Raw genomic sequence first — 16,658 nt, 5'->3', positions numbered from 1 at the left:
AGGTACTCTTCAACGACCATGCTGACACAAAAAAGAATTCAGAGAAATATATAAAGGAAGGCATGAGAGGAAGGATTGAAGTGGGGAGAAGATAGATAGGAACATTGAAACCTGGACCTGGACTGGCCTTAATCCTGGCAAACCACATCCCAAGATTGCAGGGAAGCCTGTTCAGTTTGCATGGCCTCGGTATATCTGTCAAGCCTTAGTCTTCCACAAGCATAATTCACTGGGTTAGAGAGGCTCAAACAGCTCAGGTGCTGCCAGGCATGATCTTGAGGATGGCCTATTTATAAAGAAAAGTTACGCTCTAGTTCATGGACCATTTACTTTATTACAGCAGTTGAAATCCAGTGAATCAAGCGTAGAGCAGAGGAGCAAGACACCGAAGCTCTAATTTTAATTCAGCCTTGTGGCAGTTATACAGGGCTATGTTTTGAGTGGCACTGACTATTTTGGAATGCTTCGTCAACTGTGCAACTGTTCAATGTCTGATTTTTTAGTAGTGCAAAGTATGTACAACTTTATAACTCAATGATAGTTTTAGGGACCAGCTACCTCCTGAAAGTAAACCAAAGTTTTCAACCAGCTGTCTAAAACAGAGATGTGAAAATATGTAGATTTTTTTTTTTAAGTTTAAGGACCTCTCCATGCCCTTCTGTAATGCAGGAGTAAGAATGTTCAGTCACTTCCGTGAAAACTGCTGATAATCTAAAAATAAAATGTTTATGATACAAGAAACAAGTGTTACTCATGTCAGTATAGCAGTTTTGAAAGCTGGACTCATGGGATGCAAGATGAACACAGTACTTGTTGTTTTCCATCATGTATTTTTGTCCATTTAATAATAAGAACATAAGAATAAGAGGGCAATACAGGCCTTTACAAATATATTCTAAATTCTTGTATACCAAAGATGGCCTTCACCAAAAATGAAAATCCCCTAAGATTTTAAGTCTAATATTCCCTCTCTGATCAGGCATCACAAAATCCAAAATTACCAAATCAAAAGTGAATAGAAATTTTTCAGCTATTTAGTATGCAATAATGAACATAATGTACCTGCCCAGTTATTCTTTAAGGGAGATGAGCTCATTTCAAATAGATAACCATCTTTGACTGCTCTTCTGATTCATCACTGACCTGAACTCCATTTGAACCTTGTTAGACACAAAACAAGCAGGATTCCTGGCCTGAGCTATAAAATATAATTAAGCCCTTTTGAAATTATGTGTAAAAGAACATAGCTTTACCCCCACTATAACTACTACCACCACCGCAACCAATAAAGTTAAATCAAGTACTGCCTGTAATGGATTAAAATAATAAATGTTCCTGGATTTTAGTGTTTGAAGTATTTGAAGAAAACAGGCTCCCAGCAGCCAGGACTGCTGAATGCAAGGGGACATTTATTAGTGACGAATTCAAGGGTTTGGCCTGTTTAAGATCATTACTTTCTGTTCACCGTGTGTTACACATCTCATGTTTTTACAGAGTCCACATGTGTCCCTATGTAATGCTGAAAAACTCTTTCACTAAAGAATAGTTAATTGGTCATGTGTAAATACTGGTCTCATGGGGAGAATGAACTATCATAAGATTCAGCTCAACACTAATGAGAAATCCAGTGCGGTCAGTGGATTGTTAACTAAACCTCTCCTGGAAAATTGTCCTTTACTATGTCTCACCATTTGTTTGCTACTACTGTTTCCAGACTTGATGAATTGGCTGACTTTTAAATAAACTGCAGTATTTCCCCCGCATTTTTTTTCATAGCTTTGTTACCCTTTCTTCTCAGACACTGCTTCATAGAGGATACCTGTCAACAGAGCAGTGTATTTTAAGTGTAAATACTCATTACTTGATGTATCTGAAGTTTCCTTAGAAGGAAAAAAATCATGTAGATAAATATATCGATATATTAGATATAATAGCGTATTTACATATTCAAAGCTTAGTATCTTTCACAACTTTAAACTAGCTACTGAAGTTGCAGATAAGAAGAGTGAATGCTCAGAAGCAAGAATTGCAGATTATCGCCTTGGTAATGTGTGACATTAAAGCAGAAGGTAGTAAGGGAAGCCACTTGCTAATATACCTTCAGCAGCCAAATTGTATCTCTGCCACCCAGCCATGGAGGGCCCATGGGAAAGCCTGGACTTTGGAGTGCACAGCGATCCTTTGGGTGGGAATGCAGTCTGCCAGCTGCTGCAGTCGGTGCAGACCACATTGTTTGTGTGCATCTTGCCCAGTCGGAAGCAGTGTGCCAGGCTCTGTGCTCTGGGACACAGGCTTGCTTCCAAGCTGCCCCAAACTCAGAAAAACAGTTTTCTTCCTAGCACTGCCATTTGTAGCATAGCTAATAGCTTCCAAAAGCCTTTTCAAAAGATAGCTCGACTATACTGCAGTGCCATTTGCTGTATTTATTGTATGTATTTCCATTTTCTTAGAACTCTTTTCCCATACAGAAGCTTCCCAATTACAGTTGTGCTCTATGTTGTATTAGGTGACAATGCAATGAACCAAACAGGGTTTGGCAGCTATCTAAGGAAGGGCAAATGCACAGAGCATAATAGAAGGGGAAAAACTCCGGCTACTTGTTTCATTTGGAGTTGATTCAAATATCAGTATTAAAATGTTTTTGAAAACAGAAAGTCCATAGTTAATGTCAAAATATTGTCTGTCCCTTTGTCTGTGAACCAGAAAAAGTAACAGAACTCTTTCTTAATGCCTGTTTTGCCTAAACACTGAGCGATTGTTACTCTAAGGCAGGGGTTGTTTTAATGTATTCGCTGCATCTATTATCATGGATCAGCTTTTTTTTTTTTTTAATACGCACAAATTAATTTATGCACACAGGGCAGCTTAACAAACATAGAGCCTCCTGTTATTGGTAAATGCTATCATAGTTATATATAAACCCTAATGCAACTATATTTATAACTCTGCCTAAAAAGAAAGTTAGAATATCGAAGCAATGTTTTCTTTTAGTGAATTTTCTTCACTATTCCATTATAATGATATACATCTTTAATTTCTGATCAAGTTAATTTCTTGACATTACCAAGCAAGTACTTTTTTTTCAAACTCTCCTACATTATTTCCAGCAGATAAAAATACCTGGATATTCCTTTTGCCCATATGTCATCATAAATTCTTCCAATGGCATGCAGAATCCTGGTGTAAATTGCATTTTGCTCAGTTAGCATGGCAGCACACTGTGGTGCTGTTGTGAGTCTGGGTGGAGGCTGACAACAGAGGGCTGGCAGCATTTTTTAAACACTGTCCAAAGCAAGTGCTTCATATTTATTAGTCTCTTGGAGGAGTATTTTAAAAGTCATGAAACTATTTGTTCCTAGAAGTAAATTATTGCACGTACTGGAAAGCGCGTTGGTGCTCGCGAGCAATAATCCAAACAGAACAAGTTAACTTTTACATATGACAACAATCGTTTATGAAGATATATTACTTCTGTGTGGTGCCATCTCAAGTTCATTTCAGATGGGGACTTTGATTTAATCTGTTTAAACTGAAGTTAGAATTCTACAATAGAAGTTTGTGAGAGATGCATAAAAGGAGATTGAAAATAGTGTGTGGAAGGGGAAAAAACAGAGGAGAATTATTTTGCATCTTTCACTTTCTGAGGTGATTGCTTTAGTAATAGGAAAGTAACTTCACTACTGAGCATATACTTTCAATGTTAGTATGGCGTTTAGCAATCTTAAAATAAGCTCCCTTCTAGGATGGTGGTGCGATTCTTGCCTATACAAGAGCAATCTGGGTTGCAACAAGAAAAAGAAAAAGCTCTTACTGAATCCCTGAACTTTTCCTGGTATTTGTAGGACACAATCCATCATGTGTCTTGTAATATCTCATTTATTTAAAATTTACCAACACTTCCTTATTTTTAATTGTGTCTTCATTTGTCATTGTTTGCATAGCATTTGAGAAAGGCACTGCTGACTTTGAAACAGCAGTATTATGTGCTTAGTTTTGTTTCTAAGCCACTGGATATTGTGTTTTCTTTGTACTTTGTGGAGCGGAGATGACAACAGAAAAAGACTGCAAAGTATAATCCTTCCAAGTGTAATCCCAGTGAAAGAAAACATAAATAAAACCACTTGTATTTTGGCATTCCTTTTTCCCTTTTGTTATTTCTGTAACTTGGCACAAATCCCAATAAAACTATAGAACATTTCTGTATATTGCAGAATTGTGCAATAGTTACTGAGAATTTCTCCTCTTTAAAATAAAAATTCTGTGTAGAGTATAAAAAAAAATTAATTTCCAAATATTGTAGTGCCTCTTAAAATAACTAGACTGAGCACAGCAGGGTGAGGGTGAGCCCTTCCTGTAAAAACACCTCTTTTTTCAGTTTAAGACTGTATGTGGAGGTGCTTCATTCCACAGTTTACAGAATCAAGTCTGAACTAATACCAAAAGGAGATGTGTCAGGGGGTGCTGATGTTAAGTTTTCTTGATTATCACTGAAGTCCAGTGTCAGAAAAAGACTGAACAGATTTTGTCGTGTAAACCTGTTTCACATGAGACCAGACCCAGGGGTTCAGAAGCCAACCTGTATAGCCCAGAGCTAAAATCCCTTTCGCAATCATTGACAACAGTCCTGTTGATTGTCGTAGGACAAAGTTTCACTCAAGCCCTTGATCATTCATACTGAACTCCAAACTGCTCAAGGGGGAGATTCTTCCTTTTTGTGGTTCCTACTCAGGTTGGATGCAGTTCAGTGCCATTATTGCTATAGGGACTGTTGCATCAACTTCCTAGTGGATGCTGGATTTAAAAAAAAAAAAAGAGAGAGAGAGAGAAATCCAATATATTTCCTTCCAAAATATTTCTTGGTATTATGAAAGCGTAACTCCTATAACTTCTGGATTCCAGGAGAGATTTATAGGAGTTTTACTGCATGTATTCAAAACAATTAGTTGTGTTTCTGTGGGATTTTTCTAGCAGAAAAGGTGTGAAAATATGAAATGGAACTGTACCTTGAAAAATCTGTACGTAAGTCTTAGGTGTGTTTTAATCTTTTGCCTTTTGTAAATAATCCTTTTTCATTAGAAAAATGAGCTGTGGGCATTATAAAGTATGGTGACATTCAATATTCAGTCTTGAGACCAAGTACGAGCACCAGAAGACAAAAAAGTTAACCCAAACTTGATGTAGTACTTCTCATGTAAATATACAAAAGACATACAGAAATATTAAGTATGTTTTGCTTTATTAAACAGTGATTTGCAGTAAGTTAAATTCACAAGAGATGTGACATTTCTAGATGGTGTTTCTTTCCTAAAATATTTGTATCTAATGAGAGAACATAAGTTCTGTCAGAAATCTAACCTGCCTTTATCATTTTTATGTTTTATAAAGCTATGTAAAGTGCAAGTGGTTATGATGTGAAAAGTTTAGATTAAACTGGTTTTTGGTAAACACACATTATGTATTTTGAGTTACAGTAATTGTTTTGAATTATTTGAATTCAAACATTACCCTTATTCTCCTGCTAAACTCTCTAAAGTCTAGCAAGGGAATATTTTATAATAACTAACCTGAACAAAAGCAAAGAAAATCGTTCAAAATAGCTATTTCTTATCAGTTTAAAATATAACCAAGTGAAGCAGCTGTTCTTGTTCTGAATATACTCTTTTGAAAAAAATTTCATAGTTTAATGAAAAATGTCTCTTTTCATAAACCTTAAAATACTCACACATGTAAAAAGTCATAATGTTTTGGCAAATAGTTCTTTGTAAGGAATGTGCATGAGACATACCTGCTCCATAACTGCAGTGCTATATAAACTATGCTCAATAGGATTGGAAGACACAAGCTAAAAAAAAAAAAAAATTTAAAAAAAAATCACAAATGTTGTGGCCCAACTGTGATGCCCTCACTTGGAGAGGAGAGCAATTGCCCACAGAACTATTTCCACGTAAGTCAGTGGGACTACTTGTGTGCGTAATTTCTTGCAGGCAGAGATTCTCTGGTTCATGGTAAAGTGAATTCAGGAAATAAATACATGGATGTTGGGAGAATAACTACCAGTGGGATTTATTGTCTCTCTCTGTTTTTAGGAATCCATGGATCATCTTTTGTCCTTGACATAAAAGATTTCCTACTTAAAACAAGTCTCAAAGAAAGAGCCAGATCTCTGGTGGGCCCTTTTTGCTGCTCTGTTAATGTGGAAGCCAAGTGGTGTAAACACAGTGGTGATCCTGGCCCAGAGCAATCTATTCCAAAAATATACATCGATCTGAGAGGAGGACTACTGCAGGTCTGTATAAGCTGCCTATGGTTCTGCTATTGAACTGGCTTTGGATGATTGAGATTTCATAAATAAATTTCATGAAATATTCATAAATAAATTGCAGGCTACAACAGTTCATTGGGTTGGTGGGTTTTGCTTGTTTGCTTTGGGTGGGGTTTATTTTACTTTTTAAAATAAGTATCTGTTCTTGCATGTAAAACTGTTGATTGAAAAATTGTGTACAATGTTTTGGTTTTTTGTGGTTTTTTTTAATACTGCTTAGGCCATGTATTGTAGCTGTATGTGTGTGTTCCCTTAAAACTACTGGATCAAATTACTAACACTTAATATCTAGGACCCTGTTCTGATGTGTGTGTGTTTGTCCATGAGCTATGCATCTGTAATGCTTTGGGGTAGCTTTAAGAAATACATATCCTTTCTTTTTAAACTTACACCGATTTCTCAGGGGAGTAATTATAAGCTGTTGTTTGTAGCAATTAATACTCAGTTTTCCATGCTATCCTCTCCTTTTTGGAAATGCCCACAACTTGAAACCAGTCCAAGAAGCATGAGAGTTCTTGAAATGAAAGATAGATTCTGTGAGGCTTACACAAGTGGGCTTTAAGATATGTCTTATTTTAATTATTTTTATTGTAGTATCTCTACACACCAAATGTTTAAAAATAAGTACATAAATCATGCATATAAAAGACAAAAAGGAAATTTTGACATTTAGTCATGTCATTAGGTCTTTTCCCAGAATTGGCATTAAAAGTTCTTAAAACCACAATGCTGAGAATAGAGATAATTGAATGCATTTTTAAAAATTATATCTTTAAAGTCAGTTTCTTTCTCTGCTTCTTTTTTACTTGTTATTTACAGGTACTTGGCTGACTGTATCTAGTTGTTGTTAATAATTAGAAAAAAGTGTTGGGGGTTTTTATTCCAAAATCTTGGGGTTTTGACAAGGACTAGAAAAATATCTGTAAATCTAAGATAGCCATTTATTATTAGAGGATACACTGGGATAATTAGCTTTTGCAGAAAACTGTTAAGTATTTGGTCTGGCAGAATAAATTTGAGAATGCTGACAAAAGCATTAGCAATTCTGTTTCAAATTAATATATTTATGGCTAATGATATTACCAGCTCTAAATGTGACCTCATCTTCTATCACTGTTAATTTGTATTGCAGCTGAGCCTAGAGAAGTTACGTGAAATTGGTGCCTCATCTGTGAATGTTGTGGTAGGAGTTCTGTGCTGTGGAGTTCCAGCTGCCTAAAAATAAAATGAGTTAAAGTGGGGGAGAAAAAGCATTCCTCCCTCCTCTATCAGCTGGGGACTAAGGCCTCTGAGATTGGCTTAGGTGACATGGAGCTCCTTTGTGGTGATGCTCAACCAAGTGTGGGACTCTGAGCTTGGAGGTACTCAGAAAATGCAGTAGATGCACCAAATTAGTGCCCTAGTAGCCCAGGACTGGTAAGCTCAGGACTGGCTGTGTAGCTGTGTTTCAAGAGGGTCTTTGTTCCATGGGCTTACATGTATATGCAGGAGAAGGAAAAGCTTCCTTCTCGACAGATGTACTACACTCCCTTTAGTCATCTTCTGGGTTTTTTTTTCATATTTGAAAATTTGCGCTGCTCTTTTATGCGCACTCCTGACTTGTTTACTTTACTCCTACCCATACCATGGACTTTAAAGTCACTGCCTGATGATTTTTATTTCATCCCACACTGGTTCTAAGTCTTATTTCTTTATTAGTTGCTAGTTGCTTCCCTGTCTTCCCTGTTGCTTCTGGGCCCGCTTCTGCACATGACGACTAAGGCACTTGTCTCTGTTAATGTGATTTTCTCAAACAGGATTTTGATTTGAGAAAAGCAGTGCTGCTTTTCAAAGCTGGGAGAGAGGAATGTCTGCTTGCCTATTATTTTGCTATAAAATGTATGAACCTTCTGGACTTTAAATGCCACTTTTTGTTAGATATTTTTCTAAATTTCTGTTTAAACGTCAAAAACCTTTACACTTTTAAACCTCATTGTGAGAACTTACAGCACATCCAATTCATATGTTGTATATACTCAGTTTTTGTGTTTGAGATTACCTTTTGTATGTCTTTTTAGTCATCTTCTTTGCTATGTCACTTAGTTTTTAATGCATTCCAGAATTCCACTTCTGGAGCAGCAAGCTCTTTGAACAGCTTACAGTTTGCATCTTTAAGGTGCATCATATTTTAAACTGCAAAACTTGTGGCCAGTCTTAGCATTATGTACTATACTCAGTAAGTTCTTGCAAATGACTTTAAGATCTGTGCTCTTCCAGGCAGCATCAGTATCAGTTGTAAGTGGTAAGAATTAATACTTTCATTCGAATGATAAAAAGAACAAATTTGCTGAATGATTTTGTAGAGATTTTTTGTTGCTCCTGTTCTTTATTTTCACACTAAGGATATTTGCAAGCAATTAAGATATAGATACAGCAGTCTGAAAGCCATAGAAAGTGCCTATTGTTTTGGAGAGGTTTTTTTCTTCAAAAATGACTAAATATTTGTGTTTAATTATTTTATCTTTCTTTTTTATTCTTTTTATTTTCTTTTTTTTTTAAGGTTTTCTGGGGTCAGGAGCATTTGAACTGTTTAGTTCTTCTCCAGGAGCTTCTGTGGCAGTACCTTACTAAAAAGGGCAGTGTAGAGACATTGATACCTAAACGTACACACCCCACTTGTTTTTCTACGGAAAGGAATCAGGCCTCAAAAACTGAGCATACCTCAGATGATCTGAGAACTGGCCTGTTCCAGTATATACAAGATGCAGGTAAGAATATTATTGCTCTCTTTATTTTATTCTTTCTTTTTTTTATTATAAAGTAAATACAGTAGTAATCTATTAAAGATTACTTGCCTCTTACAACGAATAACTTTATGGCTTTTGGAAAAGCTGTTGAAAAGACATCTGCTAGAATTAAAAAAAAAAAAAATACTTTTTTGACTTCTTTCCATTAAGCTGTAATCTTTTAAAAGACAGGGAAATTGCTTTTTTATTTTCTCTCCTTTTGATCCTGAGGGGTTTATTTTTAACTACTTTGGTCTCATAAACCAGCATGCTGCTTTCTAGAAATTATATAACAGATTATAGCTTTCCTTCATTTGACAGAAGCACAGAAACTGCCCGGTGCCTACGAAGTTGTGTTTTACAATGAAACTGAGGATAGTCCAGGAATGATGTTGTGGAGATATCCAGAACCCAGAGTGCTCACTCTTGTAAGAATTAACCCTGTTCCTTTTAATACCACTGAAGACCCAGATATTAGCACTGCTGACCTTGGAGATGTTCTTCAGGTGGGTAATGAGAATTTTCTACTTTTATTAACGAAAGAAAACATTACTACTGTAAAGTGAAAATTTTCAAACTTAGGTTTGTTAAAAATTAGCACAAAACAAATGTGGGGAGCTCTGTAAAATCGCTAGGAGATAAATTCCACAGATTGAGCACATCTTTGGTTTTAAAACTACTTGTGCAAACATTTTAATCACTTACCTGTAACGTTCTTCCATGATGTAATAAGCTATAGCCAAATTTATCAGTTCTGGTTTGCAAGCATACAGGGTTTTTATTCTGGCTTCCTATGATTTCATCCATCAGTCTTTAAAGACTTCATGTAATTTGAAACTGAAAAATGTGAGGAATGACCTGGTTTGAAATTGCCAAGATTCAGTGAAATCATTGAACTTAAATCTCCGATTCAGCCATCTTCTCCTGTCTCTGTGGTGACAGGTGGCTGTCCTTCTAGTAAGATCCACAGGGTAGAGAGAGATGATCTGTTTTCTCTTGTTTTGCTTTGAGAGGATTGAAATGGGCTGCAGTTTGACTATGTGAGATCATGGAACTGGCCTTCAAAGAAGGGCTGAGTGCTGCAGTTGTGTGACTCTGTGCCCCAAAAATAGACCATAACTCACAATTACGCTGATCCTTAGCTCTGAGAATTTTTGCTTTCTGAAATACACAGTCAGGTAGCTGCATTCTCTTCTGTCTAGTGTAATTCATCTTTATAAATTCACTTACTCGTTGCATATCTATTTTGATTTTAGCTCAATTTTAATTTTGTTAATCTCAGATTCCTTTCTGTATTACAAATTGGGTCTGTCATTTTTTTTTATTTCAATCTGCTTGTTAATCAGAATAGTGTTGTGAGTCAAGGGAAATAAGTATCTCCCAGTTCTTCCTATTTGTTCAGAAATCTTGAATTATATTTCATTATTGCTATAACATTAAATATTGCTTTTAAAATTGAATTATGCACCAATATGCTTTGAGTTATGGATAAGTAGGATAATCTTCCTCAGATAAATGGTATAATGTTATTACCATGCACATACTGTTAGTGAGATCATGTAAGTGTTCTGCCAATTTCTTTGCCCTCTAGACAGTCAAATGTCAGCTCCTTTTAGTTATATGAAAATTAAAATTAAATGGAAAAAAATCAGCATCACTTGGCATGAGGTTTGAATCAAAGATCAAAATTGTGTTATGGTATGCTGTCGTGATGACCCTATTAAGTTGCTATGAAAGCCAGCAATTTACCTTCTTTCAGGATGGTATTTTCAGAGCACAGCACACCAAAGTTTTGGTATAATTACATTAAACTTCCATTATAGATAACAGACATCATGAGCATAATGTACGTGCTTGTATAATAGTATGACCCTGTACAGGGGGAACATTGATTCTTCAAGTGGGCATACACAGCTGGATTTTAAGTAACACACACGTTCTTCTGCTTTGTACAGTCCAGTGAAGAGGTGGTGGTTGTAATTGTCTTTCATTTCTCCTGCGATTGCCTGACAGTAAGATAGAAACTGGGAAGCACTCAGCTACCAGTGTTCAGGTTCTGTCAGCTTCTGCTGGTCTTCATGTAATTGTTCAGATTTGAATTTAGTATTATACATTGACCACAGAGAACTGTTTCCATCAGTCTTGTTTTAGCTTTGTGGTCAAGCGTTCCTGTATACCTTCTCTCGATAATGCATTTTACTGTGGCACACTCTCTTAAGATCTGTCAATTTTATGATTGATTAATTCTTAGTCTTACATTACTACCTTGGACTTTTAGTTAGAAGGAAGAGATGAAAGATATCAGCCAAATTAGAGGGCATCTATTAAAAAACTGTGCTTTTGGGCACACAGAGTGCAGAAATGCCTACAAGAGGGTCCATATTTTGGTAGTGGGCCATGAATTATGGCAGTAATTGTTGCCTGGCTGTAGTGGTGATTTATCACATTTTCCAGAAATGGCCATGCACCTACACAGAGCAGCTCTGCACAGCGTAGATAAACAGCCATTTTAAACATGGACAGTATGCATTCTTCTAGTAGTCTCGCACAGATATGTGGATGGAATAAGTAATACGGAGTTGATTTTCAAATTCGTTGAGTAAACTACATTTACTAAATACACATCTCAGTCTTTAGATTCTGTTTTATTCAGGATGTCTTTTATCAGCTCCACTTTTTTCCTCATGTGGATATATGTCTGTTTCTTAACATAATGCGTATTTAGCACATATGGAAAATTCACAAAATATAAAGAGAAAAAAAGACAAAACAACACTTTTATTCACTTTGAAACATTAGAGGAACATCTGCAAGCCAAAGTCTTTAACTTTTTTGAAAAAAGGTTCTAAATTTAAGTACAATAATGATATCAAAGTACATTAAAAATATATTTTAAAAACTTTCCCAGGATTCTGTATATGTTCAAATGCTAGGAGAACCCATAATGTCACCAGCTATGTTACCAGTTTCCCATAATCCTGTACTTTACATAAACCCAGGCAAATGTGCACTTCTGTAGTTTGTCTTGAATTAAAGTTTGCCAGATGCATGTTCTTTCTTTCCAAGTAAGTTGCTGTGACATTTAATCTAGCTTTCTATCTTTATTAAACTTTAGGCATATCATTTTATTCATGGATAGGTTTTAGAAGTTTCTTTGCTTTGATAGCTATTTAAATTCCCAAAACTTGCAAAAGCATCACCATAAAGAGAATTTTTCTAGATACTGAAGTTGCATGTCATCTGCTGCAGCCAAAGGAGAAGTGAACAGCTTCAGATTATAAGAATTGATATGAGCTATATTTTTTCTGTTAACCTTACCTAGCTGCTATCTCTAGATTGTCCCAAGAGCTTATTCTTGTGCTTTTACTTTTGTTGTAAAGGTAAGCTGTTTCACTGGTCAAGTTTATAATATTGTGTTACAATTCCAACACTGTTGCTTTTATTTGTGAAGGGAAAAGGAAGAACTGATATTTCTGCCATGGCACAGCATGTTGCATTTTCTTTAGTGATTTGAAATAGAAGTGTGATCTATTTGTTTAAAGGAAGTGAGGGAGAATCCTAGATGCACTCGCAAGAAACTACATCAGGATTGTATTTCTTTTGGGAGATTGAGTATCTGTACTTGTTGTTCTTCCTGTTTACCGAACATTGCAATCCTATTCTATTTAATTTTTATTCCCTCATTGTCCCATTTGCACATGCTACAAATGTTCTTTGGCTCTCTGTGATTTATCATTCTTGAGAACACCTTTAGACATCCTTGGTACCTCCTGCTACATCACTGCCAAGATCTGTTCTGAATATATCTTCCCAAAGTTTATATGGTAATATTCATAAGTTCTTATAATGAAGGACATACACAGGCATTATTTTCAGAACACAAAATCAATTAAGTAAAGCAAAACCAACTTGCCACTGTGCTTGCAAGTGTTTTGGGTGCAAGCTTGTGTAGCTAACTAAAAAAAAAAAAAAGTTGATACTGAGTTGTGTATCAAGAAAGAGATGTGGTATTGATGTAGAATATTCCTCAGTCTTTTATACTGAACATCTTTCCAGTTCCTTGATCAAAACTATCAACTCTTATCTGTTTTATCGATTTCTGTTTTATTTCTACTAATGGTTGCCTGTGTTCCAAGTTGTGAGATTTTTTTGGTTGGTGTTTAGAAAGCTCTAAATACAGCTAAATATTTTAGTAAAGATCAATGTGGGGTGAAGAAATATACACAGAAGAGAAGTAGTTTCATATTCTTACCAGAAGAAAAAGTAAATAGGCTTCATTTTGTTGAACTTATGTGATTAATACTGCTCTAAGCCACCATATGTACCCCTTGCATAAGGGGGATCTACAGAAAAGACCTTTACGCAGGAACTCAAATCTTGGTAAAGGCATACCCTTTTGATCTTGACTGCTGCTAAGATTATTTTTAAAATACATCAAGAAGAAAAAGTGTGTTCCACTGATAACTTCACTTAAGACAACACACATTTCATAAGAGTGAAGTTAATCCTAGTGCTCACTCCATCTAATGTCGTGTAAACCAGGGTAATCCATTACTGCCCAAATCAGCAAGGGCAAAGGGCGGAATGGTGTTGATGTAAAAATCATATTCAATCCTTAGGAGCAGAGGAAAGTCCAAACCTGGAAAAAAATTCAAAAAATTAATTCAAAAGGTAATAAGCAACATGAAATATCAATGCCATTAATTTAAAATATTGAAGATTGATATTGGTACATCAAAAGGGATGCTCTCTGAGACTTTCTCAGTTACAACAGGTAAAACTTTTACATGATTCAAGTAGATTGCTGGTAAGAGAAAGTCTTGGGTTGAAGATACATGGATAAGCAAGTTTAAAAGCCTATTTTATTATGTACTTATAGAAATTATGTACACAAGACCAGGGAGACAAAGCCTACTCTTCTTGCTCCAGAAGTTAGTGTTACTTTTAGGACACTCTCTTATGCAGATAATTTCTATAGCAAAAATTGTGCAAAAAAAGGTCTGTTACTTGTTCTGTGATGTCCTTGTTGCATAGCAGTTAAAAGTTGGAATCTGTTGGTGGTGATGATTCTCATTCCTGTGAATCTGTCCATAAAATGTCTTCCCCTGAGGACTTTGAAGCCTGGTAATAGCCTTCAAGCAAAATATGTTTTTTACAGTATATAGTGACTTTAAAATTGTACAGATACAATATGGAGTTGGCTATATTTAGGTGTTTAAGCTCAAAGAAAATGCTGTTAGATATCTTTGCCATGGGGCTTAAAACTGTGCTTGAAATATGCTCTTAGTTTCTTCCTGTGTCTTCCTGCAGTCTGAGGATCTCAGATTTACATGTGTCTTATTAGCCTGTGTTGGTTTACTTCTCTGATTTCATTTGGGCCATGTATTTATATCATTTATCTTTACCAAGAATGAGGTTGACAAGTTTGGGTTGACAGGGGAGAGAGCCCACCAAAATAGGAAAGCGATTTCTATGCTATCAGGGAAGTATTCTGCTTTTCTGTGCAGGCAGGTGAACCAGCACATGCGAATTATTTCCCATGCAGCTGAAAGCCTATTTTTGGCTAGTGAACTTTTTACAGAGATGCTCAGTGTTTGCCACCCTTTGTAGAGTTATCTTTCCAATAAAGGATATTGGTGGCACTGCTCCATATCTCAAACAAAAAGCTATGTATTGTCACAAGAGCATTTACACAAGTGGTTATGGATTTAAAAGGTGGAGAAAAGCAGATTTGTCTAATCAAAGTGATCATATCATGTGTAATGCTTCAAATTCTGAGCTCTCTGATTTATTTAAGCTGCATCACCAACAGAGGCTTAAAGTTCTTTCTTTTGGATTGTCATCCAGTGAAAGATACAAGCTGTTAAAGCTTACAAGACAAAAGGAAGATAATCTATGGCATTTGTTCATTTCCCCATATGAAGTTAAAATAAAATATCTAGTGAACTATAACCCTGACAGGTTTTTGTATTTGAGCATGTTTCCCTGGCGTACCTGCTTGGATTCCTATTGCATGCAAGCATAGTCAGCATTAGTACAGCTAATGAAAAGATGAATGTGTGCTGAGGTCTTTCTTCTTTTATTATTGTATCCTAATAAACAGAGCACTTACTCCTGGTTTAGAAAAGTGGTGATTAAATTAACGGAATTTCAAAGTCTGCTGGAGAAAATCAGGGCAGTGAGTGTAGTTCTGAGGTTCCAAGGGCTTAACTGAGATTTAATGAGGAAAGGCTAAGTAAATAAAACCACTCTGGTAAAACTCATTCAGAGCATTTGCTGAGATGTTGAGATCTCTTGTAAGAGAACATAAAATATTTCCAACTTCAAAAGATGAGGATTCAAAGAATTGTCTGTTGCATTGCTTTACATGCTTAGGTTATTTTAAATAAAGCATTTGCAAGCTCTGCAGTCTGGAATCTAATTTTTTTAACACTGTCAGCCAATAAACAGTCATTTTCTAACACCTTGTGGTTGTTTAAACAGTGGCTTAAGGAAGCATGAGCTTAAGAATGACTGACATTAGACCTACTGTAAGCCATTATTCCAGGAAGGATTTGACATGACAGTCAACAGGAAAAGAATTATGATCAATGTCAAAGACATTCATTTTTCCTTTTAACAGAGAATACCTCATTTTTGGCTGGCTCTGCTTCCTTTTTACTTTTCATTCCGAGTTGGGGCTACAGTGTTCAGATGGGCATTTGAGAGTCTGGTAAAAGAGCTTTTCGGGAAACCACAAATTTTATTCGTGTTTGATTTATTTCTTACATTCCCAAAGCAACAACTCTTTTGGAAATCCAGATGATTTGTGTGTGACAGGTTAGTGATTTAAGTTCATAGTATTATTAGATAATAAGCTGTAAAGTTCAACTATGCTTATTGATAAACCTGTCTTTTTGCAAATTTTTGACTCTGCTACCACGCAGTTCAGTCCTGTCTTCAGATAATCAGACTTTTTAGAGGGATGGTGAAATAATTTGTCTAGCTGTTGTGAATTGCTCAGAAGACAGATTTGGTGTTTTGTCTACAACTCTGCTTTTTAAAACTTCATTTTCTTGTTAATTCTACTTTTTGATGTTATTCAAAATGACTGTACTAGTCCTACTCCTACTATACATAGACTGTATATGGTGTTTTTATGATCACTCTACTGTATGAAGAGTTGCAACGAGCTTGAAACAGTACAGTGTAATTGTTGAGCATATCTGATGATGAACTGGAATTGTAACAAATGCCTTTAATTATAATGTAGGAAACTGCTTTTCTGTCAGTAGAAACAGTTTACATCCATCCATGTGTACCAAAATGGATGCAGGTCATCATGTAATCAACTGGACTGTGTAAGAGGGCTTACACAGTCCAGTTGTAGCCTGAGCCAGTTATGCTTCAGATGATCTGGATGCGAGCAAGTTTTGTGATGCTGTGCAGAGTTTTGCACATGTTTTCCAAAGTTAAGACTCTGACTATTAATGATAAGCATTGTCTTAATTTTCTTGCAAGGAAGGAAGTAGGGGCTAAAAGAGTTGCAATATCACACAGTGAGTCTTAAACAGATGGTGAAACAGAGCCCG

The 16,658-nt window shown here is 35.9% G+C and overlaps 1 protein-coding gene across 15 annotated transcripts in view; it reads left to right on the top strand.

Annotated features, from left to right (window-relative positions):
• Positions 1 to 16,658, top strand: part of VPS13B (vacuolar protein sorting 13 homolog B) — a 444,484-nt gene that overhangs the window by 354,021 nt on the left and 73,805 nt on the right. For all 15 annotated transcript variants that reach the window (XM_030480526.1, XM_030480557.1, XM_030480551.1 and 12 more), the window contains 3 exons: positions 6,087 to 6,286; positions 8,862 to 9,069; positions 9,409 to 9,593. In XM_030480526.1, coding sequence (XP_030336386.1) covers positions 6,087 to 6,286; positions 8,862 to 9,069; positions 9,409 to 9,593 — 593 coding nt within the window. The remainder of the gene's footprint in view (positions 1 to 6,086; positions 6,287 to 8,861; positions 9,070 to 9,408; positions 9,594 to 16,658) is intronic.

The sequence above is a fragment of the Strigops habroptila genome, chromosome 1 (genome assembly GCF_004027225.2).
Source record: "Strigops habroptila isolate Jane chromosome 1, bStrHab1.2.pri, whole genome shotgun sequence".
Lineage (NCBI taxonomy): Eukaryota > Metazoa > Chordata > Aves > Psittaciformes > Psittacidae > Strigops > Strigops habroptila.
Note: the sequence above shows the minus strand (reverse complement) of the source record. Positions and strands in the feature narration are given on the sequence as shown.